The 27,200-nt window shown below is 57.9% G+C and overlaps 1 protein-coding gene across 1 annotated transcript in view; it reads left to right on the forward strand.

Moving 5' to 3' along the window:
- DGKZ (diacylglycerol kinase, zeta) overlaps positions 1 to 23,436 on the forward strand; it is a 46,241-nt gene extending 22,805 nt beyond the window's left edge. Inside the window, exons 2-31 of the mRNA XM_010580104.1 lie at positions 102 to 210; positions 928 to 1,023; positions 1,797 to 1,874; positions 2,218 to 2,274; positions 4,425 to 4,493; positions 4,941 to 5,012; positions 5,323 to 5,439; positions 5,532 to 5,603; positions 5,894 to 5,989; positions 6,268 to 6,350; positions 6,872 to 6,932; positions 7,324 to 7,437; positions 7,862 to 8,002; positions 8,518 to 8,596; positions 8,896 to 8,951; positions 10,020 to 10,082; positions 10,326 to 10,399; positions 10,511 to 10,622; positions 10,935 to 11,134; positions 11,437 to 11,537; positions 11,674 to 11,753; positions 13,260 to 13,329; positions 15,253 to 15,293; positions 15,861 to 16,051; positions 16,596 to 16,627; positions 17,408 to 17,451; positions 17,833 to 17,953; positions 18,483 to 18,519; positions 18,814 to 18,913; positions 21,326 to 23,436. Coding sequence (XP_010578406.1) covers positions 102 to 210; positions 928 to 1,023; positions 1,797 to 1,874; positions 2,218 to 2,274; positions 4,425 to 4,493; positions 4,941 to 5,012; positions 5,323 to 5,439; positions 5,532 to 5,603; positions 5,894 to 5,989; positions 6,268 to 6,350; positions 6,872 to 6,932; positions 7,324 to 7,437; positions 7,862 to 8,002; positions 8,518 to 8,596; positions 8,896 to 8,951; positions 10,020 to 10,082; positions 10,326 to 10,399; positions 10,511 to 10,622; positions 10,935 to 11,134; positions 11,437 to 11,537; positions 11,674 to 11,753; positions 13,260 to 13,329; positions 15,253 to 15,293; positions 15,861 to 16,051; positions 16,596 to 16,627; positions 17,408 to 17,451; positions 17,833 to 17,953; positions 18,483 to 18,519; positions 18,814 to 18,913; positions 21,326 to 21,442 — 2,683 coding nt within the window. The 3' untranslated portion in view covers positions 21,443 to 23,436. The remainder of the gene's footprint in view (positions 1 to 101; positions 211 to 927; positions 1,024 to 1,796; positions 1,875 to 2,217; positions 2,275 to 4,424; positions 4,494 to 4,940; positions 5,013 to 5,322; positions 5,440 to 5,531; positions 5,604 to 5,893; positions 5,990 to 6,267; positions 6,351 to 6,871; positions 6,933 to 7,323; positions 7,438 to 7,861; positions 8,003 to 8,517; positions 8,597 to 8,895; positions 8,952 to 10,019; positions 10,083 to 10,325; positions 10,400 to 10,510; positions 10,623 to 10,934; positions 11,135 to 11,436; positions 11,538 to 11,673; positions 11,754 to 13,259; positions 13,330 to 15,252; positions 15,294 to 15,860; positions 16,052 to 16,595; positions 16,628 to 17,407; positions 17,452 to 17,832; positions 17,954 to 18,482; positions 18,520 to 18,813; positions 18,914 to 21,325) is intronic.
- The last annotated feature ends 3,764 nt before the right edge of the window (positions 23,437 to 27,200 follow it).

The following is a 27,200-nucleotide window of genomic DNA, read 5'->3' on the forward strand; positions in this document are numbered from 1 at the left end:
GCTTTTCTGCTCCAGCCTCACCGTCCATCCTAGAAGCAGGTTGTGCTTTGCACATATTCCTCCTCCCCTGATCTAATAGCCAGCCCTCTTGTGTCTTCCAGGAAAGCTATTGCCAAGTCCAGCCTCCAGCACATGGTAGCCCAGCCAAACCCTGCGCTAGCCCTGAGGAGTGACTCTGAGCGACAGATACGCAGCACTGTGGACTGGAGCGTAAGTTGTAGCACGCTTTGCTGGGCGTTGCGTGGAATCGGCTCTCGGCCAAGAAGCAGCAGGCTCTTCCCGGGCTGAGGCTTCCCAGGTGACTTCGGCTTTGACACATTTATGGCATCCGCCGTTGCTACCAGCTGGTGCCAGCGTCTGTGCTGCTGGCAGCACCCCTTGATGCTGCAAGGAGAGGCTGTGCAGGCACAGGTGGTTCCTGGGAGGATGGCATAGCTATTCCACTGCCAGCTCTTCTGCTCCTGGCAGCCGAGGTCTTCTGGTGGCTGGGGCCAAGCAACAGGAGCGTGCCCCTGCTCCTTCGCAGGCAAAGCCTGGCAGGTATTAAGCTGCACCCTGGGGTCGTAGAACAGAAGCTGTTTCAGGAGAGTCCCCTGCACTGAATTTGCCCCGATGCCTCCTCTCAGGGGGTGATGGGAGCAGCTTCCCTGTGCAGGACGCCGCAACTGGGCTGTAGGTCTTGGAGGTGGTTTCCTGGGGCCCTCTCATTTCCAACAGGTGGGCCACAGCAGCAGCTTCATGAGGTTTCCTCCGTCCAGATGTTGGCCGTGGTTGTTCTGTGCATCTTGTCTCCTGGCCTACACCTAGCTTCAACATCTCACCCCGCCACCATTGTCCAGTATCTTGTCCCTCGCACAAAGCATTTTAGGGGCTCGGATGCCCATCTGGGGGTGCTCTCAGAGAAACGTGTTGTCTTGTGCCTTTCAGGAGACTGCGGTCTATGGGGAGCACATCTGGTTTGAGACCAATGTCTCTGGGGACTTCTGCTATGTTGGAGAGCAGAACTGTATGGCAAAGCTGCTGGTGAGTCACCTGGGGTCCCCCGCCTCCCTGGCAAGGGCTGCAGGTCCGGGAGACCGTGACGGTCACGCTGCTGCTGCTGGGGGACATGCGGGGGTCCGGGGGGCTGCCAAGGTGGGGAACGTGTCCCTCCTATCTCTGAATGCTGGAGGGCTGCGTCCCCAGTTTCTGCCAGCGCTGGTGCTCAGTTTGCGGTGGAAACCTCACACAGAGCTGCCACTTGCCTGGAGGTGGTATGATGATATTCCAGGGAGAGGCTGTTGGGCTCCCACACCCTTAGAGGGACAATCTGAATCCAAGACCTTTCAATAGAGGAGAAAAGTGAGCGCTGGAGACCCAGGCCTGCTGCCTCCTGACCCTGCGGGCAGCACTGATGTTACGGGGTTGCTGCAGTCCTCCCTCCCGGCTTGCAGGCTGAGTCCTGCTTGTGGTGCAGGACATGGAGCACTGATGCCATCCTGTGCCTGCGCAAGGGGCTTACGGTGGGAGCCCTGCAGGTGCCTCCCAGACCAGCTTCCATGGTGCTTTCAGGCAGTGTCAGGAGAGGCCAAGGACTGCTGGACAGGACAGCGGGAGAGCACCTCCTTGCTCTGTCCCAGACTTGAGAGCATCTGCTCTACGCACTTGCTTAGATCCCTTCACCTGCAAGGAGCCTTGGTTCTAACTTTGCTGCACCCTGATATATATGAAGGGGGTGTGATGGGAGGCTGAGCTTGCCGGCCTCTGAACGCTGCTATTCACACGCATGTTTTTCCTCCCCTTTTCTCATCCTCCAGCAAAAACCTCTCTCCAGGCGTAAGTGTGCAGCCTGCAAGATCGTAGTGCATACACCCTGCATCGAACAGCTGGAGAAAGTGAGTAGAGCCTGTTGAGCCCTCTCTGCGGCTTGCAAAGCTGTAACAGCCTTTTCCTGGGCAGCCCTTCCTCTTGGGTAGTGAAACACAAGAAGATTGGGGAACCGCAATGTGTCATTGCGAAGAGGGGTCTTCTGAGGAAACAATACCAAAAGGAGCCTCTGGTGACATGATTGGGACCCCAGGCCTCATTTTCTTTAGTAACAGAGATACATGAGGGGTTTTGCAGCAAGCACTGAACATCTCCAGAGGCTCTAGGCCTACTGTAGTAAAGTAAGCTCCGGTAGGTTTCTTTTGGGTATGATGGTTTTACTGATTCCTCTCACATGTGTTCAATCTACAGATAAATTTCCGCTGCAAACCTTCCTTCAGGGAGTCAGGATCCCGGAACGTACGAGAGGTGAGAGATGTGCCCCAGAAGCTGCCCACATCTGCCCCCCGCTTTCCAGTTTGGTGGCAAAGATGTCAGATGCTGCCAGCGCATTGCTCGTCAGAGTGCAGGAATCGTGCTGCCTCCTGGCTCCGAGGGGGTGGCACAGTAAAAGGGATGTTTCTTTGCAAGGCAGCAGCACAGGCTGGGTGTGAGGAGTGAGGATCGAGGAGTTCACAGGCAGCAAATGCAGAGCATCTGGTGGTTTGCATGTTCTAAAGCTCCTGCGTCCGTATGGGGGGAACATGTGAACAGTGTTTTCTGGGAGAGTTTTTTTTCCCCTTGTGCTCGTCCCCAAGCACATAGAGGAGGCTGTGGCAAACAGCAGGTCCCCAAGTCTCCTACAGTTTAGAAGGAAGCAGTACGGGCTCACTTCTGGCTTTATCACTCAGCCCTGACCTGGGTGACAAGTACTCCAGGTAGCAGTAGAAGATGCCCGCAGTGGTGCTGTTGGACCCCTCTAGCCCATGTTTTAATGTACTGGGTGTAAGCAGTGGCCTGGCACCTGTCTGCTGAGCTGTGCTGGTGGAAAGACCCGTCAGCCTTCATGCTTCGCCCTCCAGCCTGTGGAGTCTGTGTAGCCCATGCAGTACTCTGGAGTGGGTGTGGATGACTCAGTCATGGGCCATTTTGGTAACACAGCTGCTGCTCCCACACCGTGTTTGTGCTGGCACAGCAGACGCAGTGGGGGAAAGGTACTCAAACACAGGGCTGCCTGCTCAGAAATGTCAGTGTGACCTGGTAAGGTGAAGCTTTCAGCATCACTTTAAACCTTTCTTTCTTCCTTTGCTTCTCCTGCCGTGCCTCCTTCCCGTATCACTCTTAGCCCAGCTCCCTTACTTGTCCTTCACTTGCTTTTTGGGCTCTGCTGACAACTCTCTGCCTCTGCTCAGTCTTCTGTCTCTATTTTCCTCCTCTCCAACCTCTACAAATTTTCTCTCCCTCCCCTTTCCTGGTGTTCCTCCTTTTTCTCACAAACCCTGCTTCTCCATCCTGCCTTTCTAATACTCCTCAGTTCCTTGAAGGGCTCTTCCCTCCTGTTTCCCTAGAAAGGTGCTCTTCTGGCCTTTGTGCTGTCAGGGATCCCCTTCAGGGACAGCCCTTTCCTTAGATGTGCCTGCTGGGACCCAGAGCTGAGATCAGGGCATAGCCCCACTTGTCCTCCTACTGGATTAGTATCTGCTAAAGCCAACAGGACGTCCTCTCCCGTATGCTGCACTCAGAGCTGGCGATACCGGAGCTGACCCATATCTCCTGCTGGTTTCTGCCTCTATCATCATCATGATCCCAAAAGCTGTTAAGAGCAGGGTCTTGGGCCTTACCGTGCTGGGCTGTGAACTTGCACTCCCTCTTCTCTCTTTGCTGCCCTCCTTGCAATGCTGCTGGAAGAGGGCTGGAAGAGGAGGGTGGGATTTAGGAAATGTGGTACTTCATTACAAAACTTCTGACCTTCTCACAATCGCTCCTGCAAGTCCCAGCCCTCACCCACCGTGAGCCTGCAGGCAGGGAGAAGGTGCCTGCGAGCAGCCTTGCTCCCTTCCCCGCGGGAGTGAGGCAGGCTAGCAGGACTTGAAGAGCAGGGTGAAGTGGGTGTTGGGGGGCTTTGGGGCTGCTGCTCTCCTCGAGGAATGTGGAGCTAGGCAGTTCGCTGCTTAGCTGCAAGTACTTCCATCTTATCTTCTTGCTGTGGGCACAAACTTTGTCTTCCTGGGGATTTTCACACCTGCCACCAGCACATTTTTCACCTGGCACTGGGGGCATCTCGGCAGAGACGTTAGAGGATGGAGATGTGATTTATGACCAAAGTAGCGCTCCACGGTACTCCTTGCCCACTTGCTGTTGGTTTTGCTTTGTGTGATTCTCATTCTTCAGTTTCCCTCCCCTCCTTCCTGTTTTTTCTGGTTTTAATTCCTTCTCTGAGCACCTTAATTTGGCCTCTTGCCCCCTGATTGTTTGGCTTTGCCTTCTCCCAGAGGGTTGGGGCTGGTGCATGTGAGCAGTGGGCTTGCTGCAAGAGCAGAGGTCCGGGCTGGCCTGGGTCCATTCCTCCTGCCTGTTCCTGCATTCCCTCACACACTGGGCCTTTCATTCCCCTTTTTTTTTTCTTTTTTTCCCTTTAGCCCATCGTTGTCCGGCATCACTGGGTACACCGGAGGCGGCAGGAAGGGAAATGTCGGCAGTGTGGCAAGGTGAGAGGACATCATGGGTTTTTTTCTCAGCCTGAAGGAAAGCTAAGGTCAAACCAGAGACAAGAACAAGGCTGAGGACCAGGGACATCCCACCATTCCTGTTTGGCGGCAGCAGCCTACAGCAAAACCAAGATGCGTGTCCTGTTTTGCGCAGTGAAGCACTACATAAGTGCTTCCCACGTAGAGTTGTTTTCCCGCTGGGCCCAATCAATCCTGGAGGGGACTGTCTTCCTGACATGCTTTCCTTGAGCAATAGGGACACCCCTGCAGAGCACAGTGGCCTCCCTGGTGCCGTAGTGGTGGTTGGGGCTATCTGGCAGGGATCCAGAGGGCTCCAGCTGCAGGCACACTCTCTTTGTTAACGTCTCTCTTAGTGGTGGGGAAGTCCTCTTTGATGGTAGAAAGCTGTGAGGGAATTCCCTAAGCCTCTTGTCCTTCCCTCCACAGGGTTTCCAGCAGAAGTTTGCCTTCCACAGTAAAGAGATTGTAGCCATCAGCTGTTCCTGGTGCAAGCAAGCGGTGAGGAAAGCCCCCATTGAATGTCTTACCAGCCTGTTCTGCACCTAATGACCTCTGCTTTCTGCTGGGACTCCCCAGGCTGCTTCTCTGCAGCCTGCCCTTAACAGCTCCACTTACTGGGAGAGGCTGTACTGTGGTAGCTGCAAGCTCCTACAAGAAACTTTCTCCTCATTGCCTTCCCATCACAAAATTCCTGCATGGTTTCCTCCAGCACTCCCTGCGCTGGCATGGGGGAGCTGGGAGGAGGAGAATGTGGCTGTCCCCGGCAAACTGAGCGGCTGAGTTTTCTCTCTGTCTTCTCCTTCCCCAGTATCACAGCAAAGTGTCATGTTTCATGCTGCAACACATCGAAGAGCCCTGCTCGCTGGGGGCCCATGCTGCTGTCGTCGTTCCTCCCACCTGGATTCTGCGGGTCCGACGGCCCCAGGTAAGTCACCTCAGTTCTTGTGGCTTTTTTATGACTCCTGCTTGCCCAGCAGCTCCTCACAAAGTTTTTGGGTTTGTTTCTTTTCTCTCTAGAATCCACTGAAATCTAGTAAGAAGAAGAAGAGGACATCGTTCAAGCGGAAATCCAGCAAAAAGGGAGCCGAGGTAAGAGAAGAGGGGACAGGGGGTGACCTTGTCTTGGAAGAGCGGAGGGACTGGGCAGTGAGGAGCAGGACTGGGAAACAAGGGGGCTTTACTGGGTCCGCACTGAGGTTAAGGAGGGTGAGGTGGAGGGAGGGTGCCTGCTGGCAGGGCAAGTCCCAGCTATAAGGCTTACGGGGTGGCTGGGATGTTCTCTTCTTCCCACTCCTGACCTGCGTGATGTTAGGGCTCAGCTGGAGGTGGGAGTTTGCGTTTCCCCAGGTTTATTGAAGGACCTTTGGTGTCTCTTGCAGGAAGGGAGGTGGAAACCCTTTGTCATCAAGCCCATGCCAGCTCCTCTCATGAAGCCCTTGCTGGTGTTTGTGAACCCCAAGAGCGGTGGGAATCAGGTATGGCCTTGTCCTACATCTGCCTGGGAAGGCGGCTCTGTGAGGGCATTGCCATTTGGCTGCTGAGGTCTCATCACAGTTTTGGTGATGTCTCACCTGCAGAAGAGGCAAGGCAACCCCTGCAATGCCAGTTTGCTGCCCAACAATTCCCACCTAGGCCAGGCTTTGCCTCAGTCCCCCCAGAACAGTGTTGTCTTGGCCTGTCCCCTGGACCAGACGCCTTTTTCTGCTGTCTGTTGGGAACTCCCTGTTACCTGAAGTCTTTCTTCTCCTCTTAGGGAGCCAAGATCATCCAATCCTTCATGTGGTATCTCAACCCACGGCAAGTTTTCGACCTCAGCCAGGGTGGACCCAAGGAGGCGTGAGTACTGATGGGGGCAGCACCCTTCTCTGCCCCAGAGAGTCCTCCCCAGAGCTCTTCCCATGGCTGGCAGAGTCCTGATGCTCCATAGCTCCCTTGTGCAGAGACCTCCAACAAGTTTATACTTTGAGAGGCCACCCTTGTGGTCATTCAGTGCTCCCTGCTGGAGGGCTGGTCTAACCTTAAGGCTAGTGGCGAAGAGACCAGCTGTGGGGTGAGGTTCCCAGGCCTAGTTCATTATGTTCAATTAATGTTGCGTGAGTCTCGTCTGCTTGCTGCATTTTGGTTTTATCTATTGTACGCAGACTGCGGACACCCCACTCTTCCTCCGCAAGAGCTGGTGAAGCCAAAGTTACTGTCGCTTTGCCCACTGCTGTGAACTGCTGTGGCAGTGGGGAGGGAGATACACACGTGGCTTTGTGAACACCAAGGGCTCCGCGAGGGCAGGGACCCCTGCAGCCCCTGCGTTAAAACCTTCAGTGCCTCTTCCCTCCCCTCCTCACCCTCCCTGTTCCCTGCAGGCTGGAGCTGTACCGCAAGGTCCACAACCTCCGGATCCTGGCGTGCGGGGGAGACGGCACGGTGAGTACCCCAGCCCCTTCGTGCCTGCAGTGCCTTTCGTCCCAGTCCTTCCCAGTGCCAGCAGCAGCCCTCCTCGCTGTAATCCAGAATGGGGCAAAATGTGCGCACAGTGTCCGTGGTACCGCTGGTGGCACTTGATGCTGTGGGTCCCCTCATGCACTGCTGCAGGGAGTGCTAGTCTGTGGCATGTCTGGATTTGTAGCCCTTTTGGGGGCCAATGTCCTTACTGGGGTTACTGGTATGGAGCATTAGAGACTATGAATAGCCTCGGTGGTGGCTAAGGGGACCCGGTCTTTTCCCCTCTCCCATCACCAGCGCGCCGGGTCACTTCCACCTGCCTGCCGGTCCCTGAAATAACCAACTGTTTCTTTATGCTCTCTTGCTTGAGCAGGTGGGCTGGATACTCTCTATTCTGGACCAGTTACGCCTCAACCCACCTCCTCCTGTGGCCATCCTACCTCTGGGGACAGGGAACGACTTGGCCAGGACGCTGAACTGGGGTGGGGTAAGTGACGGGCACAAGAGTCTGCTGCTGACAGAGGGGGGCCGAGCGCTTTGACTCCAGTTCCAGACACATGGTTGGAGATTTGCATGGGCTGGGTATTTTGACTTTCCGTAAATACAGACCAACAAATAAATGCCACTTGGATGTTACTGTTCTGACATTTGAATTATTCTGCATTAATTATAATCTATTAGGACATTAACAAAAGCAATCATTATTTCAAACTTTGGGAGATTTTTAGGAGGAAGATGTATTGTTTTAAATTTAAAGTCCCACTTTGTTCTGCATTCAAGTAGAATCGATCTTCTCCACATCTTTCCCTCTGGGATGTCTTCCCATCCCTTCTGGGATGTCATGCCCGCTGTCTCTGGGGCATCTCTGCAGGAGGCAGGTAGGAGACTCACTGTGTCCTGCTATTCACCAGGGTTACACGGATGAGCCTCTGTCCAAGATCCTGTCTCATGTGGAAGATGGGAACATTGTGCAGCTCGATCGCTGGAACCTCCATGTGGAGCCAAACCCTGACGCGAACCCTGAGGAAAAGGATGAGGTGGCCGCTGACAAGGTGGGACACCTCCTCTCTGTGTTTCTTCCCTGCACTGGGGGTCTGCATTCTCCTTTCTCCCGCTGGCTCAGGCAGCCCCAGCACCTGGGGCTACAGCATTGGGTTGGTGTTTCCCTCTCATTGCTCCAATTCCACTCCTCTCTTGTGGCTCTGACCCACAGCACTCATGGCAAGGCGTGTAGAGATCAGAACTAAATGTCCACCAGAGGTTTTTAACCACAGCTTGCAACAGGTATAAGCCCAATCCCCTCTGAGACTGTTTCTTTAGCAGAAACATGGGTGGTTGCAGGTATCTCAGAGAGCAGAGTGTGTCCCCTTGGGCCACATCCCTTACCCCTAGGAGCCAGGGGCCAATCCGTCATCTCGGGCTGGTGATCTCTGTATTTTCCTGGGGGGAAGCAAGTGGGCTTCCCTCAGCCTCGTGAGCACCATACACGGCTCTGCGATAGCCTGACCTTGTCTTTGCCATGGCCACATGCTGGCAGCCTCATCCTTATTCCTGCTTTCCATTTCAGCTCCCCTTGGATGTCTTTAATAACTACTTCAGCCTCGGCTTTGACGCACGGGTGACGCTGGAGTTCCACGAATCTCGAGGTACGAGCGGGGTGGCAGGGCTCGGGCAGGGTCTTTGGTGAGGGGGTGCCCCAGAGGTGGGCCCATAAAACGTTCCTCAGGAAAGTGAACAAGAGAATTGCCCCAGGGACAGGGCTGGAGGTGAAACCTGAGGAGCAAGTGGAGGCTTGCAGAGAGAGAAGAGGGGTGTCTGCATGGAAAGAGAGCTGGGGGCTGCCTCCTGGCCAAGGCTGGCTGGAGAGCTGTGTCTGGGGAGATCTGGCAAGTGAAGTATTTCCATGTGCAGGCCAATGACCTGGACTTTTTTCTCCTTTCCCTAGAGGCCAACCCAGAGAAGTTCAACAGCCGGTTTCGGAATAAAATGTTCTACGCTGGGGTGAGTGTGTAGAGGATATCTGGGCATGCCTTCATAGCAGCCTTAGCTTCAGCTGGAGCACAGGCATGGCCCTGCCTCCTGCCCGCACCCTAAACTCACTCATCTGAGTTACACGGGCCTTCACGTGCGCCCAAGCTGAGCCCCTCCGAAGCTGGAGGGTTTCTGGAGAAAGGCTGCAGCCCTGGGAGTTGCAGCTCTTCTTTGGCTGCGAGCGCTGCTGGCGGTACAGCTTGCTCTCTGGCCTGCGGTACAGTTGCTGTCTTGATCTCCTGCCACTATTGTTCTTGTTCTCCAGCTCATGGACGGTCACCCAGGCAGGACCTCCCCGGAGCTGTGGGGAGGCAGGCTGTCCCCCCTGCAGAGGAACGGGAAACCTTTCCATAGAGTCCCCACACTACTTTGGTCTGATTTTATACCTTCAGCCAGTTACAGCTCCCTGGCTAATTATGCCACCCTCCCGTGTGTCACCTCTAGAACTTTGTGTCTCAGTGTTGTCTTTGTTCGTCCATCCCCCCCATCCTCAATATACCTCCCTACCCAGGTGGCTGGGTGACCGGTATTTGGGCAGTACTAAAGGCCAAGCGCTGCTCTGTACCATCTCACATCTCTCCTGTTTGTGTCTCCCCTTCTCTCTCTACAGTTAAACCCAAGGGGGACCCCAGGGTCTGTGTAACAGAGCCCATACTGTCTCTCCTGGTATCTCTAGATGGGGTCACATCAGCTCTGTTTTATGGTACATCATTACAGCTTGAGACTGAATTTGTCTCTTGTGACGCGAGTCTCTCACTGGAGGAGACCCGCCTTGCCAGCTCGTCCGTGAACCCAGGACTGGGCTGTCAACAGAATACTAGGGCATGTCACTGAAGGTGCTCCAAGGTTTTTCGTAGGCAAAATAGCAAGCGGAATGGAACAGATAGTTTTGGGAGGGGGAGAGGAAAGGAATTCTGCCCATAAACAAGGAGGGGATTTGCTGCTTTCAGCAGTTGAGGTCTGAAGGTTGGTGGCAGGCTTCCTGACTGCCCATTTCGGTGAACGTCTGGGCACTAACACTGTCTCTTGCCTTGGCAGACGGCCTTCTCTGACTTCCTCACTGGGAGCTCCAAAGACTTGGCAAAGCACGTCAAGCTGGTTGTGAGTGTGCAGGGGTGCTCTGGGCCAGGGAGGGGGGCGAGCTGTGGACGCGTGAGGAGCGGTCCCTTGGCACGCTGAGTATCTCAGAGTTGGGGAGAGGATTTGTTCCTGGGAGCATCAGCTACCCCTGGCTTGGAGGACAATCCCTGTAGGGAGCAGAGCGGGGAGGCCATTTCCTCCTAAGTGGGTAGGGTGGACCAGGCTACCCTTACAGCAGGCTGAACGCCCCTGTGTTGTCTCCAGTGCGATGGGATGGACCTGACCTCCAAGATCCAGGACCTGAAGCCCCAGTGCCTGGTCTTTCTGAACATCCCGAGGTGAGCAGCCCCAGGACCTGCCCATACGTGCTGGGCTCCTCACCCCCATGCCACAGATCCCTGCCCGGGTTCAGGGTGCCTGTCCATGCATCGCTTGCCATCCCTTCACAGGTACTGTGCAGGCACAATGCCCTGGGGCAACCCTGGGGAGCACCACGACTTCGAGCCACAGCGCCATGATGATGGCTGCATTGAAGTTATCGGCTTCACCATGACATCCCTGGTGAGTCGGTGCTGTTGCCAGTTGGAGCTAGCAACCAGGGGAGCAACTGGTCCCATTGAGCGGGTGTCAGCCAGTCCACCAGCTCCACAGATGCTCTCCTGAGGAGTTGTGGTGCTGGTCTGTGTGACAGGGTCCGCTCTCTGAGGTTTAGGTGAGGTGCTGTCATGCCCTGGTCTCTGTGGATCTCTTCCCACTGAGATCAGGCCTGAGACCCTGAGAACCTGGTTCACTTGCGACATCTGGCTGCCAACGGGTGCTCCCCCCACCCACCCCCCAGTCAGTGTTCTGCTCTCACTCTGGACCCTTTCACAGGCTGCCTTGCAGGTCGGTGGCCACGGGGAACGGCTGTGCCAGTGCCGGCAGGTGGTTCTCACCACGTCCAAGGCCATCCCCATGCAGGTAGATGGAGAGCCCTGCAAGCTGGCGGCTTCCTGCATCCACATCTCTTTGCGCAACCAAGCCAACATGGTGCAGAAGACCAAGCGGCGCAACTCCATGCCTCTGCTCAATGAGTAGGTTCCTCAGATCAATCTGCCACCTCCTCTCCAAGGCAGGAGGGGTGGAGGGGGAAGGGATGGGACTGATCCATCACTCCCAGAGGCATTTCGATCCTCTCTCAAGGAGGACCTGGGAAGGGATCAGGTCACAGAAGAATGGCCAGAGCCTGATGCTGGAGAAGCAGCTGGTGCCAAGCTCCCCACCCCAGTCTGTGCACAAGATATGCTCTTGCCTGTTTTGGAGGGGCGAGTGGGATAAGGAGAAAGCGGGCTGTCACTTTCTGATCCTTTCCCTTTTTCTTTCCTCCTGCATGCAGCCAGCAGCCAGTGCCTGAGCGGCTGCGGATCCGGGTGAGCCGAATCAGCATGCGTGACTATGAGGCACTGCACTATGACAAGGAAAAGCTCAAGGAAGCCTGTGAGTGACCAGCTGAGTGATCACGGGGTGGGAGCTGCAGTCCCCGAGTCTGGCAGTGCTCTCAGCTAGGCTGTGTGAGGTGTCGGGGATGGGATACGGGCTTCTCCCTGAGTTGTGGCTGTGTCCTGTCCTGCAGCTGTGCCACTGGGGATCATCGTGGTTCCAGGAGACAGTGACCTGGAGTTGTGCCGGACTCAAATCGAGAGGCTGCAGGAGGTGAGCCTCTGCATGGGAAGTGGTTGTGGCTAGATGTCAAGGATGGAGGGACTCATGGAAGGGATTTCTAAGCCTCCTTGACCCGCACACACCAACACGCACGCTCCTGCTTCTGGTAGCAGGTCATGGTTTGCCTTCACCACATGGTGGAGGCAGGATCCCAAGCTGGAGGCTTGTTGCTCCCTGCTCTCTGGCAGCTTCTTTCTCAGCGTTGTTCTTCTGACCTTGTTCTCCAGGCCCAGAGTGTCGGTGGCCCAGAAAAATTATGGGGCAGTGGAAAAAGCCAGCACACATCCTATAGGGGCCTGTCACACCCTGGGTGTTTGGGCAGGACTTTCCTCTGTCCCTTTGTTTGCTGTGCTGTGTTCCTTCAGTCCTCTGCAGACTCCCGTGTTTCCTGGCACAGCTCCGCCCTCTCCAGGTGCTTGGATAAGGGTTGTCCCCCCTCCAACTCTTTTCTTTTGCAAGTCCTAACCTTTGTGTTCTTGCCAATGTGCTAGCGCATGTCCACGACCCGGACGCAGGCTGTGCAACCCTTGTTCCCGGTGAGCAATGCCTTCTGAGCCCACAGTGTGCCTCCTGGTGCTGCACTGCTCAGGCTGATTTTCTCCCAGAAGACTGCAGGGACCTTGCTCAGTTCCCAGTTAGCTGGCTCTTGGGCCTGAGGGAATCCCATCCAGCGTGTGCATAGCGTCTTGCGGAGCTGAATTGCGGGGCTGAGTTGCAAGAGCTGCTTGTGCAGGCTGGCACACAGGCATCTGGTCCTTGTTCTGCCAGGCAGCTCTGCATGTCTGTCCCCTGCTCGCCTTGTGCCCAGCCACTGGTGAGGACATGCAGACAGGCACATGTCTAGCAGCTCCTGGGCTCAGAGGGTAACGCTTTCCTTTCCTACGGCATCAGCCTGGTAGCCTGATGCCTCTGCAACCTCCTGCACCTCTAGGGCTGTGCATTGAGGCTGGTGTTCCTCAGTCACCTCGTGGTTTACCTATTCTCTCTCCTTGGGCAACCACTATGCTCTGGCATCAAAGGAGGGCAGGGACCAGGGATCTTGGCCAGGCAGCATGTAAAGCTGGGTATGGCAGCACATTAAGCAATGCCAATGGGATGAGAGAGGGACTGGGAGGCCACCCAGACAAAAGGCTGTAACAGCACATCTTGCCTTTCTGCAGGATTTCCTTCCACAGCCCTCTGCTTTAGAGCGTCTGCTCTTTCAGGTGTGTATGGCATCGCTCCATCCCCCAGGCCCATCTCTCACGTGCGCCGTGCTGGTCTTGTGGGCTCATTTTGTGGCACCTCTCTCTCCAGTGAGCTGGTGTCCGTTGGCTCCAGTCTGTCCCGTGCTGCTCCCCGTCGCTGTGTGCTGTGCCTGTGTTCAAGTTCCCCTTTCCATCCAAGCGCCTGTGGTCCTCCATGTCTGCAGGGACCTCCCAAAGCAGGAGGGATGCTCTGGGGAGAGATGGGGAGGCCAAGAGGCATGACTTTATCCTCTCTCTTTTTTTTATGCAGGAGGGAGATGGAGCCAAACCGAAGACACTGTCATCCCAGAAGCTGTCACCCAAGTGGTGCTTCCTGGACTGTGAGTATCTTCTTCCCCTGGGAGTGCTGACTGTGTCCGAGTTTGGGGGGGTGAGGGGACAAGACCCTTAGTGACAAGCTACTGAGAGCCACGTGGGACTTGGAACTCATGGATGTTGGGGTCTTTGCATCCGAGTGCAACAGTGCTTTGCCCCAGGCCGTGTCCCTGGCTGCTGACCACGAGTGGAGTGAGGGGCGTCCGCTGGTCTTCTGCCTCCAGGGCTGAAGGCCGCTTGGCATCTCATGTCCTGTCACTGGGGGACTGCTGAGGTTGCTCTCCTGTGTCATGCAGGCAGGGGGCCCCCCTGCTCCAGCATTGCAGGGAGCAAGGCTCACCACGAGCATCCCAGTGGTATTGGAGCAAGCTCCTTGCTGCGCTCCAGCTGCTTCTTCTCCCCTGCCTGAAAGCAGCTTTCTCCTCTGCCTTTGCCTTCACTGACCAAGAGGCTCCAGAGCTTTCCCTCTGTACCTGGAAGCCGGCTGAGAGAAATGACTGCTGGTGGCACGTCATCTCCCTGAATTCCCAGTAGCAGGGTGTAGAGCACAGCAGAGTGTGGCCGGGCATTGCAAAGTTGGCCTGGGAAGCCTCACGCTGGGCAGAAAGGATGCAGCTTCTCCCTTCGGAGCTCCAGCCCGGCATGTGGGGCTGCTGGCACTGCTGCTCCCAGGTGTCACTACCAGAACTGTTGTACCAGGACCGCTTTCCCCTCTCCTGCCAGTCTCCCAGCAGCAGGTTCTGGGCTGAGGAAAATGTGTCAGGAAAGAGGCCAGAGCCTCATTCAAGACAGCGCAGGCTCATTCAAGTGGCTGAATTACAGGCCTTCAGCGGCAGCTCCCTGGCTGTAAATCTCCAGCCAGGACAGGATAAACGGGCCTCTCTCACTCCTCTCATCTGCTCCGGCCCGTCCCCGCTCTGTTTGCAGAGAGAATTCCCCAGGTCCCCAAGGGTCCCACCGCAGCAGCCTCGCCTGGGCAGGCACCAGCAGCCTGGTGGGACACGGGGGAAGTACCACCCTGTGTGAGAACCCAGTTATCCCGGTGCGGTGCTGTTGCTTATCCTGCTCTCCCCTGGTGATGCCATAAGTCCCCAGCCCCTCTCTGCTCCCCTGGGGGTGGTGGCTGCATGGGTCTGGCCCAAGCACAGCCACTTGCTCCATTGCTGTTGAAGGAGCTCCTCTTTTGCTGTGGGGATCTCTCCTCTTAAGGAAGAGGAATGAGCAGAGGGATGCACTCAGTCAGGCTGCTGCCAGCAACAGGCTGGAGGCTGGTTTGAAGCTCTCCTGCTGTCCTAGCAGAGAGGGGCTTGGATCTACAACTGGTGGTGGAATGCTCCATTCTACCTGGCAGTCACAAGCTCTGACATGGCTTTGTGGTGGTCTGTGGGATGTTACTCAGTCAAGTCAGTGGGAGGCTGAGCTCCCTCTTCTCCCAGCCCCGCTTAGTGCCCCCGTTTCTCAGTGCTCTGGAGAGAGGTGCATCATGTTGAATCGGAGCAGTTCCTCGCCTGGCACAGGCGAGTGCCGAGATGCGCGCTGCACAGCCCTGAGCTTCATCTGCTCAGGCTAATGCTGTGTTGCAGCTGCAAGGCTGGAACACTCGAAAGCCCCCAGAAAGGCCATGGCATCAGCTAGGTGTGTTTCTTGCCTTCCCTATGGCTCCCTGCCAGGAGTCATTGAGGAGGAGATAGCAAGGAAAGGCATGTTACACAAGGGCACGGTGGTCTACAGGCCCAAGGGGCTACCTCTGGGGTAAAGAGAATAGCAGGGTCCCAAAGGGAAGGGCACTGCTCCTGATCAGTGGGTGCTGTTCACTTTGCTGTGCCCTCCGTGCAAGCCATGAAGTGGCTGGGTAGTTCACTATCACTCCGCGGTGGAAAGTGGCCATCTTCCTCATCACCCTGTCTCGCTCTGTCCCTGTCTTACAGCAACCACGGCCGATCGGTTCTACAGGATAGACCGTGCACAGGTGAGTGTGGCCTTGTCCTCTGCTGTCATCCCCCCCCAGCATCTGCAGGGAAGGTGCTTGGGTGTCCTGCGTTCACACGGACTGACAGGCAAGCTGAGCCTCAGGGAGGTGCAGGTCTCACACCGCTGCCCTGCCCTGTGACATTCCCTGAGGGGTGGGTGGTGTGACCGACCTGGCCCAGGACCAGGCTCAGCACCTCCAGGTTCCTGCAGAAAGGGAGGAAACGTGGGTGGGAGCACAGAGACTTGGGTTGGAGCAGGACCCTGCAGCGGAGGGAGTAAGGAATAGCAACGTAGCAAGGTTGGCCAGGCACCCACTGACTGGGATTGTCTTAATGAGGGGGGGGCGTGGAGGTGAGATGTATGGGTCATCTGCTAAGTTAACAGGAGATGGGAAGCCTGAAAAGGATAAGGAGATGCAGAGGCTTCCCAGGCACTGGTCCCAGGACTCTTCGAGCCACCATCGCTTGCTGAGCAAGTGGGTGGGCTACAAGGCATGGGATGTGAGGGGATGGAGATATACAGAAGTAGGTCTTGCTTCTGAGGAGAGCTGACTTGTGTCTTTCAGGAGCACCTCAACTATGTGACAGAGATCTCTCAGGATGAGCTCTATGTGCTGGACCCAGAGCTGGTGATCACTCAGACCGTGGGCACCTCTCCCGCCATGCCTGACCTCGTCGACTTGTCTGCCGCACCCACTGGGCAGCATTTTGCATTCCCCTCCTCTTCCATCTCTCCACCCTCCTCTCCTGCCCCCAGGTTGGTCTGGCATGGGGGTGCTGGACCTCAAGAAGGATGGGCAGTGATGGGTGAGCCAAGGTTGGCTTCACAGCATTGGTCCCCGGGCCAGATTACAGGGGGGCTCCCTGGAAGCGAGCAGGAATTCGGTGCTGAGTTCGACCAAGGGGTGAGATGCCATCCTCTCTTCCCTGCTCCTGTGCCAGTGCTGCTGGAAGCAGTGGGGCACTACCAGGTGGCTCAGCCATGGGGTCAAGCTCCGGCGCCTGACCTGTGGGGCAAAGGGCATGGGTGTCTTTCAGTCCAACTGAGGCCAGCCATATGGGTACAGGTGGGCGATGGAGCTGGGAGCAGCAGTAGAAATAGGAGTTGGGTTTGGGAAGAACCCAGATCGTGGAAGAAGATGGCATGGCCAAAGAGCAGCAAAGTCCCTCGGCCTGCCTCTGCTCCTGCCTGCTGGAGGAGTGCCATGGGCAGGCTTCTCCACAGCCATCCCACTACCCTTTTGGGTGATCTACTGCCAGGACTGGCAGGGTTAATTACACCTTTTCTTCTTCCCTTCCAGCGCTGAGCCTGACTGCTGCCTCCCGCACAAAGGTGAGTCCTGTCCCACCCCCTTACAGGTCATGCTGCTTTGGATCCCCACCATGGTTTTTTGGTTTTTTTTGGCCTGTCCTTTCCTTGACGTGCAGGCAGGAGCCCTGCTGTCTGCGTGCTAGGTGGGAGCGCAGAGCACCCGCAGGCGGGTGACCCCAGAGGTGGGCAGGAGAGACCTGACAGTGATTTGTGGAGAGGCCCAGCCAGGCGCCTTCCCGACTCTGCCGTGTGGGAAATGGCATGGCCGAGGGGTTAATCCCCCACCTGCAGAGCCAAGCGTTGTGGGCTGGGTTGGGGGGCTGTTTCTGCCAGGCAAACAGGGAGCTCGGGAGGTGGGAGCACAAGGTCAGGGGCCTCGCCGAGCTGAGCAAATGGAAAGAGTTTCCTGGAGCTTGAGCGGAGGCTAGTGCCTGGAAGTGTGAGTGAGTCATGGGTGAGAGGCGTCTCGGCCGCTGGCTGACACCCAGGAGATTTGCTCCCCGCTTCCATCGCAAGTTGTCCTGCCCGTGGGCAGAGACCGCTCCTCCTGCATGCACACCTCCCTGGGGCTGAGGTCTGGCTGTGCCCCCAGCTACGTGGGGTCTCCCTCCTTCCCCTGGCTTGTCCCTCGCATGCCTGAAGGTAGGGAAGCCACGTAAAACCAGTCTGACCAAGGGGTTAGCACCTGGAGGAGCTCCAGCTGACTACTGAACCTCTGGTGCCCAACCCTTGGCTCCCCAGTTAGATAAACGGCATTACAGCTTGGCTTTGCTGACCCCAAGCCATCTCCCTTCTTTGCAGATGACCTTTTGATAGAAGCTGCCAAGAGCGGCAACTTCAGCAAGGTAGGCGCTCCCGCTGCCTGCTGCGATGTGCAGCCAGGGCTGGCGCTGGGTGCTGGCCCGGCAGCCTGCTTGGCTGGCGTGCCCCTCGGGCTATGGGAAGCCCTGCCAGCCGCGCTCCGATTGCCCTGGAGCAGCTCCTGTCGAGGGCCTTCCTCCAGGAGCAGTGGCTGGAAACCAGGCAGGCTCCTGGCAAGCAGCCTTATTCCTCTCCTGGGGGACACGGAGGGAAGGGACTTGGCAGCATGGCTGAGCTGGATAAAGCTCCCCGCCAGGACCTGAATATCCACACAACCTGCCGGGCACCCCGGGGATGTGATGCCAGGGCTTGGGGCTTGGAGCTGGAAAAGGCAACTCATCCCAAGCAATCTGGCAATCCCGTAGTTCCAAGAGCTGCACCGGGCTGGAAGAGACCTGATGGTGCGAGACTCCTCGGGCCAGACCGTCCTCCACCATGCTGTCAAATCGGGGAGCAAGGACATCGTCAAGTACATCATCGAGAACGGTGAGCTGGGGCCAGAGTGCCATCCTTAGCAAAGGAGCCCGGCAGCCAAAAAAGCCCAACCCTCTGCTTAGACGGGGTGCTCCTGGGCTTAGGTCCCTTCCCTCCAGGTTTGCTACATCCTCTTGCTGGCATATGGGCTTTCCCTGGCATGTGTCTCCAGTACACATGCCCCTGTGGCTGTTGTTGCATCCTGGCAGGGACCAGCATGTCTCTGGGAAACATTTCTCAGTGTCCTGCTTCTGCCTTCAGGGCAGCTGACCTGTTGTTTCTGGCAGCTCCCACTGAAATACAGGCTGCTTTATTTTTATTTAGGTATTTTTCCGTAATGAGTCCACAACAACTCTTCTTCCCTGGTCTCAGCTGGGCTCAGATGCCGTTACTGGCCTGAGTGCTTTGGAGCCAGGACTTTTGCAGGCAGCATGGAAATAGCAGCCCCTATGGAAAGATGCAGAGTGCAACTGGGGAGTAGGTGGGTCCATCTCTGCCCCGCAGCCGGGTCTCACTCACCCTGCACTCTTTTTCTCCACAGCCCCTTCAGAAATCCTCGATGCCACTGAGGAGGAGAAGTAAGTCGCTGACTGACTTGTGTCACCCATTGGCCAGACCCTCTGCGAGTTGACCAGTTGCCCGGGCACTTACCAGCCGCCCTCACTCTAATTATCAGCCACGGTTCCCAGTCCACTCTGGACTGACCGTGCCCGAGCAGCACCCCCTCCTCTGCCAGGGCTGCTTGGACAAGCGTGCAACCCACCACAAGCTTCTGCTGCAGCTGAATTGCTGTCCCTCGCTGCCACCCACACGTGCTGCATGTCCCCGTTTCGGGGGGGGACATCTCACATCTCCCGCTTTCTCCTCCCCAGTGGTGAAACCAGCTTGCACCAGGCTGCAGCCTTACGCCAGCGCACTATCTGCCACTACATCGTGGAGGCCGGGGCTTCTCTCATGAAGACGGACCTGCAGGTGACAGCGGGAGGGCTGGCAGTGGGGCTTTCTGGGGGGATCGGGGGGCTGGCGGGAGCAGAGCCAGCAGGAGACCAGAGCAAGGGTGCTTTGGCTGGGGTCTTTGCCGGCCAAAGAGGAGCCGACACGAAGCACCCATGCTTGCCCAGTGGAGCCCAGCTGCACAGGGGTTAAATCCCTCTCCTCCCTGCGCTTCTCTCTCTGTTGTTTTATTAAATTAGAAGCGAGGGGCTGGAATGTCTCATCCCAGTCTCCCCCTTCCCACCCTCCGGGGTCAGAGCAAGGACAGTCTTGCTATGAGCTCCCTCCCAGCTGCAGGGCTCCCCCCGCTCTCCCCCGCGGGTGGCTGTGATGGGGGTGCTGGGAGCTCCACCGGCCCGTGAGGAGCAGGAGCAGGCAGTGGCGGCCCTTTCCCTCGCATGCCGAATTAATTGAGACGTGCCTCAGTGCCGGGGAGTTGCGCCAGCCCCGGCAGAGGAGTCGCGGGAAGGGGACTTGAGGCTGTGTTTTGGTACGGGAGGTTCCTGGGGGTGGGTGTGCGGTAGAGGGAACGCGGTCGCGTCTATCTGGCAGAGGCTCACAGCGATGGGCTGTAGCAGAGGAGATGTAGGAACGAGCCAAGAAGGTGCGGTCTGTGGGTCTGGGACCCACAGGGCAGGAGCCCAGCCGGGGGTACAAACTTGCTGGGGCCAGTGGAGCTTGGGGGCTGCCTCGGACAATGCGTAGCCCCCTTGCCAGCTGCTAGGAAGATGCCGTGCAGACAATCTCTGGCTCCCCATCGCTCCTCCTTGGTCCTGGCCAAGGCTTGGGCTTCACACGGTGCCCTGAGTGGGGCTGCCCCGGCTGGAGACTCGGTCGGCAGCCGTGGGATGGGACAGCGATGCCCGGGTGAGGCGGTGACTGGGGAGAGGGCAGCTCTGGGAGCACGGCCCCTCTCTGCCCCCCGGCCCCCTCATCTGCCTGAAGGAGGGGAGCAGCCCCCATCCTCCCAGCGAAAAAAAGAGAGCCCCGCTCAGGCATGTTGGGCTGCCCCAGGGAATGGGGCTTGCACGTGCCTGTGCAAACGCGTGTCCGGGTTTGTAGCTGTCTGGGGACCCCTCTGCACCGCTGCGCTGACCTCACACGGGCTGCGGGTCGCAGCCTGCTTGCACAGGCAGGAGCCCACCTCATTAGAAACCTACAGCATCAGACCTGTAGCACGGGTTCGGAGCGGGCCGATCCCGCACCCTGCAGCGGTGAGGGAGGCTGAGCCCTTATCGGTTGGCGTGCCTCAGCCCAGACGGGCAGAGGGGCCCTGGCAGCTCCGGTTTCAGGCTGCGGGCAGGCAGCGGGGCTTCTGCAAGGGGGACGAGAAAAGAAATTCAATTCCTCCTCTGGTTTTTTCCCCCCACTTTGTTAAATGAGCGCTCGCATTCAGGGGCCGTGGGGAGGAGAGCCGGCCCTGAAGCACGGAGCGGTCTCCGTCCCCCTTGCCTGTGTACGTCCTGGGGGATGTGTGCGGGACCACAGGGCGTACCCGGTCTTGGGGTACGGATGCGAAAAATGGGGGTTTCTTGGTTCACCTCTCCGCAGCCGCGCAGGGGTGGGCTTTTGTCCACAGCCGCATCCAGGCTCTGCGTGTCTGACCATTGTTCCTGCTGGAGAAATACGGCTGTGGGTCGCCCTGGAGGGCCCAGCACCCTGCCACAGCCACCCGTGCTCCGCTGTGCACCAGGGGACGAGCCGGGCATCCCTTCCGGGGCCGGTTTTCAATGGCAGCGGCAGAGTGCCAGGTTTCCGCGGCCTTTCTCCGCGGCACAGCAGAGCCCGGGTGCTTGGCAAGGAGGAGCAGGGGGAGGGAGGGAAAGGGGGGAGAGGAGACGGAGCTGGGAGCTGTTAACAGATTTGCTTTTTATGGAGTGCGGGAGTTCATTAGTGGACACAGTCCAGATGGCTGCAATAAGCTGGTGAAATGTGATCCTCCTCCGGGAGCGGGAGCACTAGCTAGGCTGCGAGAGGGAAGGGGGGTTGGTATTCCTGGGCATTCCCCAGACATACCCCTCATTCCTCACCCTCTCCCGCCTGCCTCCCCAGCACCGGGGAAGAGCAGGTCATGGGGACCAACCTTTGTCTCCTCTCGGGGGGCTGGCGATGGTCAGGGCCGGTCTCTGTCCTGGCCCATGTGTGGGGCTGATGGCCCTTCAGGGGACAGCTTCCAGCCCTGTGGCAAAATCGGGCTCCTCACGAGCACGCTTTCGCTCTGTGGCGAGCACACGGGCGTTCGGCTACCACCCGCCTCAGGGCTTGGCCACAGGCTTTGCCGGACCCAGCTGCAGCCACCTTTTCGGTGGGGGGAACGGGGGCACCTTTGGGTGCCGAGGCAGCGTTTAGGCAGTGCTCGTTGCTCTGACGTCTTTTGCCTCCCTTATGCAGGGAGACACTCCCAAGCACCGGGCTGAGAAAGCCAACGACCCCGACTTAGCTGCCTACCTCGAGAACCGACAGCACTACCAGATGATCCAGCGGGAGGACCAGGAGACAGCTGTGTAGTGCTCGGAGTGCCTTAGCCCAAGCCAGCTCGGGCAGGACAAGAAGAGGACGATGCCAACTGGCAGAGCTGTGAGTCTGGGCCAGCCCTCCCTAGATGTTAACCTGGTCCCTGGAGGAGATGGAAACAGCAGAGCTCTGCCCCAGGCTGGGCTGGGACTCTGTTTATGAGGACAGTGGCTATTTGGGACTTGAAGCCTGGCTCTTTGTGTGCCCCCTCCTTCGCCCCTCATCCACCACATTCCCTGCCCTGGATGGGCTCCATCCTGCCGCCCTGTTGGGGCAGGCCAGCCTGAAGCCCCTGGGCACCCTTGTGCATGGGAGTGATGCCAGTGCCCCCTCCGCAGGCTCCTACCTATGATCCTTGTGGGATATCGTTGCTCGCCCCCTCTCCCTGCCAGCAGTGCCCCTCCTTTAGATGCTTGGCTCGGTTCATGTCCTGTTCCTCCTTTCCTGTCTGGCACAGCCGCGGGAGGCACAGGCTGTGCGGGCAGACAGCAGAGGCCGTGAGCCTCAGGCTGCCCCAAGGGAAGCACCGTGACTTACTGTCCCCGTCTCCTCCTCCCTCCTGTCGGTTTGGGGCTGCCCCGGGTCTCCGCGTTGCCCTACCAGGGCTTTCTGTGGCAGGAGGGAAGTCCTCGGCGCACCCAGTCTTTTCCCAGAGCATCTGGGACTGGCGCAGCTGGAAGCAGGGCAGCCGCTGCCCTCCTGGTTGCCGTTAGTGCTCAGCCAGTCAGCGGTCCGGCCCAGGGCAGGGATGGCATGGGGGAAGGCTACCGAGCCCTCCCACCATCTCTCCTTTCGCAGGGCTGGGTGGGGGAACCTGCACCCCCGATGTCTGCTGGGCATCTCTTTGTGAGCCCACTGCAGCACGTTAGCCATGGTGGAGAGCTGCGCTTGGCCTGGGCAGTGGCTGCGGTGGAGCCTGTTATATTTCCTAAACGCTGACTTGGATCCAGCTGCCCTCCCTGCTTTATCTTCCCCCCTCGCCCCCAATGCTAGACGTTGCACTGGGCTGGAGGGGCAGTGCTGGGGTCAGTGCTGCTCTCAGGGATTCCCATCACGCCCCCCAACCTGTCAACACGCATCCTCCGAGTCCGACTCCTGCCATCCCCCAAACTGGGCGCAGGGCTTTGCAGGGAAAACTTGGGAGCTTGCCCAGCCCAGACACAAGCTCCCTGCGCAGGCCACCAGCTCACCCTCTCCGGTTTTAGCAGAAAGAGGGATTTGGATGCATAGGAAGCATCAGGGCTCCCAGCCTCAAGTCATGCCTGCCGTGGCATGGCATTTCACCTACCATCTGCCATGGGGCACGAGGCACCACGACCCATCTCCCCTGTGGATGCTGTGGGTGTTGAGCATCTGCAGAGGCATCAAGCCAGCCCTTCAGCCAGGCTTTTGCAGAACTGACAGTCTCTGGGACCAGGAGGTGCCAGCATAGGAAGACAGCTGATGGCTCTGAGGCCTCGCAGACCTGCTTGGCACTTTTGGGTGGGCGGCAGTTGTGAAGCGGGTTGCTGCTCGCAGCTTGTGTGCCAGGAGAGGATGCTGCTGCTGCGTGGGGTCTGTGCGGTCCCACCTGCACTCACACCCAGCTGTGCCCACCACGTAATGCTGGGTGGGTGGCACCATTTGAATCCCTCCTAATACCAATACCAAAAAAAGGGTATGAGGATACCGCAAAGAACCAGAATACCCTTCAGACTTTTTGGCCGGGGGGCAGAGTTCCCTGGAGGATGGGGGATGCTGTGGTGGGAGCAGAGGTGCAGGGCAGTGCAGAGTGCCAGGGGCCAGCAGCAGTATTGGCAATTGATAACAATAGCATCCCAATGCGTTCAGAGCTGGGATGCTCCAGCAGCGCCCAGAGTTCCCATCAGCGCTGCTCTCAGGCCACCGACAGACCAGGCACTGTCATCTTCTCAGAGGTCCAAACCACTGCCCCCCCAGCTGGGACGCCCAGCCTGGCCCAGAGGCGTTTACAGCCCCAGCTTTCCCCTTTCTCCCCGGTTTTGTATCTTCCCTTATAGTTTTTGTACAGGTAGTTGAGAGACACACTGTCCCCCTCCCCGCCTGGCCCCTCCGTGCGTGCGTGAGCTGAGTTGCTGTGCAATTCCAAGCCTGGCTTGCATTTCGGCAAAGGCGGAGGGGTTGTTGGTCACCCTGCCTGCAGAAGGCAGGGGTTCTGTGCAATACCTGGGTCTGTGTTTCCTAGAAGCTGTTGTAGGACTGTATTTTTGTAACTCTGTGGGGGTGCCGGCTCCAGCAGGCCCAGGGCCTGGCACGAGCCTGCGTTCCTGTTGCTTTTCAACTTGGACTGTTTGGATGTTGTTGTTTCTTGCCATTGAAATAAAGAGATGGATGTTTTAGTTCCCGTCTCCTGCTGCATCCGCAAGAATGCGGCGGGCGCTGTACCAGTGACGCACCACGCAGCGCAAGCGAGGTTGTACCCCGAGGCCTCTGCCCCCATCCTAACTGGGGTACTCTTGGGAATTCCCTGCTGGCCCAGGTCCTTGCCCGCTTCTCTGCACAGCATCCCTCTGGGCCAGTTGCTGGATACAGGGTCTTTGTGCTGCGGGACCTTCTCCCCCATTCTGTGGCATACATGGATATTCAGTGTAACACGGAACAGGGAGAAAGCGCGCCGCCATCCCAAGTGATCCAGAAGGACTTGAAAGCATGAGTCAGGAGCTGGCAGCCTCTGTTCCTGCCCTGCTCCGGTTCCTCCCTGGGGAGGGAGGCGGCAGACCCGGCGGCAGGCCTGCCCTGCCCTTTGCAGCCGCACAGCTATCGGTGGGTACCATCCAGCCTCTAGATTTCAAAACGTTTCTGTCGGCTGTTTTTTATGGTGACCTGTCCCCAGCCACGCTGCTTTGCCGGGGATGAGCCCGCTCGGGGAGCTATTCCTGTTCGTTCCCAGCTCCAGAGGGGAGCCTTGGGGTGCTGCCTCCAGTGCTGCTCCGGCGGGAGGACTGCTCTCTGAATTCAAAAGCGAGGGATTAGGGACGCTTCTGCCTCCAGCCCCAGACTTGTAAGGATGACTGCGGCCAACACCATCTCTCCTGCAGAGTTTCCTTTGCAAAAGGGAGGTAATCGCTCTGGCCGACGGCGTGCTGGTGAGAGAGTGGAGATGGACACGGTGGGTGATGGCGAGCTACACTCATACCTTAAACTCAGATTCCTGAGGGCAGCTTGGCAGCCTGCCTGCCGCCCCCTCTCCGCCTGGAGAAGCAGCCTCCTTCCCCGGCCGCGTTGTCCCTTCCCCCCCCCCCCCCACTGCCTCCCTTTCATCGCCTTCAGCCTTTCAGCTCCTGCCCAGAGCTAACAGTGGGGGTCTGTAGCGGGTGTAAGGCACACCAAATTGTCCCAGCCTCCCTGGGCTGCGGCCCAGGGACCAGGCGGACGTGCAACTGGGAAGAGGGGGCCCGCTCTGCTTGTGCCCAGACCCCGTCGCGTTGGCGCTTGGCCCATGTCTCAGCAGCGAGGACCTTCAGTAACCATGGCAATTAGAGTTTTCCAGCCGCCCCGGTGTCAAATTTATGGTGGGGGAGAGAAGTGGTCCCAAAATGCGATCGCTGTAGGAAAGGGGCAATCTACCTTTTGGGAGAGAGCCCTGCCCTGCTCTCCGAAGGGCCTCGGCATCTCCCCGTTCTCCCTTTCAGCTGGGTGTCAGAGAGCCAGAGGTCTGTCTGACCTCCCGTGGAATGGAAATGTACCTGGGAGCAGATGCATGGGGGGGCACGTGTCCAGGCTGGGGAAGGCTGTGCAAGCCCAGCCCCAGCTAAACAGAGCTGGGGTGACAGCAGTTGGCCCTGTTAATGATTACCTGCTGCACGTCCGCCTCTGCAAGTCTGAACAAGGAAAACGCATCCGTCCCGTCCCCATCCCCATCCTCCCCCCCCCCATATGCAGCTGTGTCCCTGCGCTGGCACTGCCGCACCATGCACTAACAGTGCCCCAAGGGCCAGGCTTCGACTGGAGATGGAAAATGCGAAGCTGACATGCCATGAATTATCTTGTGACATTTTTAGAGGTAAAAAGCTCAAGTTAAGCAATTGCAGGGAAACACACCTGGGTTGGTCATGCTCCCTCTCTTCCCTCCTTCCCTTGGTATGAGGCCCCTTTTTCTGCAAATACAGCCTTGTGCTGCTTGTTTGAGCTGGGGAAGGAGCCGTTCCCCCTCTGCATCCCTCAGGGAAGAGCCCGAAGGGACCAAGAACAGCCACTGCCGAGAGTGACATGCACCAACGTATGTCTGCTGTCCCACACAGCCAGCACCTGTCTCCTGGTCCCCAGCCTGAGCAGGCAACAGGAGGGGAACGGGAACAACTGGAAACGGAGGAAGGAGCGAAAATTTGCACCGGGCTTTGCCGTACCTTGGGCTGCTCTGCCCTGAGGAGCCCAGTGGGGTCTCTGGCTCCCGGCCTGAGACAGCTGAAGAAAAGCAGCAGCACTCGCCCCGCACCTAGCTCTTGCACAGCTCCACCGGGCCCTGGTTTGCTCATCACGGTCCCATAACTCAGACTCGCAAACCTGATACCACTGAACCCCAGCCAAAAGCAGCACACCTAGGCCCTTCCCCTTCTTTTCCACCATGAAGTTTGTTTCAGCAGCTTGCTTCGGCTTTGGTTTAAAGGCCCAGTGATGTAGGGCTGGGGGGGCTATTGGCTTTGCTACCTGTCCGGCTGTCAGGACCCATTTCTGCACCCGTTGCTGTGTGTGCAGCGGGCAGAGGAGATGATATGTTCCCACTGCTGCCAGCCCTCTTTGAAACCTCTGCAGATGTTCAGGAAACTGCCGGCAGGGTGTGAGTTAAATGCGGGAATCTCTCGGAGAGATTCCTGGTTGTGAAGCATAGAAACCACCCCCCCCCCCCCACCCCCCCACGGGGCGGCCCTGCTCTGGGCGCAGCCTTCTTCCAGGGTAAGGGGTGGAAAAATGGCTCCGTTCCCCACCACAGCCCCATTCTTCTGGCATGACACTCGCCTTTCTGGCTGGTAACTCCAGAAGAGAGTTGGCTTGGCCTCTCCTCACCGCCTAAGAAAAAGGGGTGGATGGGGGGGAAGGGAACGGTCATGTCTGCAAGGTCCTTTCACCCCCAACCAGCAGTCTGACTTCATATCAAGGTCCTTTCACCCCCAACCAGCAGTCTGACCTCATATCGCTGCTGGGTCCAAGGAGAAGGGCTGCAGCATGGCTGAGCTCAGGACAGGCAGGTCACGAGGAACGGGGCTGTGGAGATACCTGGGCCATCATGAAAGTGATGTGGGGCTTCAGGTGCTGAGCAGCTCCCCCCCCTCCCTGGTACCCTCCCGCAAGGGGCAAAACAAGTGGAGAAGGGTGAAAAGGGTAGAGACCATGAAAGGTCTGTCTGTCCATCAACGCCAGTGGCCTTGATGGGGAAGGAGGCATCCACGGAGCTGGTGGTGGAAACATGGAGGGGGTTCCCTTCACTCCATCTACCCCCAGGGGCCATCTTCCAGTGGGTCTCAGGGGAGCTGTGCCCGGCTGTTCATAGAATCATAGAATCATTTAGGTTGGAAAAGACCATCAAGATCATCGAGTCCAACCATTAACCACCCCTTCAGCCGCTCAGTGATGTTGGGGGTGCGTGCTCAGCTGAACCCCCCCCCCCTCCACGGCTTCGTGGGTACCACGACAAAAAAAGTACTTGAAAAGCAACGCAAGAAGCAGAGCCCGGAGGAAGGTGAGACAGGGTGGGCAAGGGGAACACACACACACAGCGACGTGTCCCGTTGGAACC

This window comes from Haliaeetus leucocephalus, unplaced genomic scaffold (genome assembly GCF_000737465.1).
Source record: "Haliaeetus leucocephalus isolate CR32 unplaced genomic scaffold, Haliaeetus_leucocephalus-4.0 Scaffold696, whole genome shotgun sequence".
NCBI classification, from domain to species: domain Eukaryota; kingdom Metazoa; phylum Chordata; class Aves; order Accipitriformes; family Accipitridae; genus Haliaeetus; species Haliaeetus leucocephalus.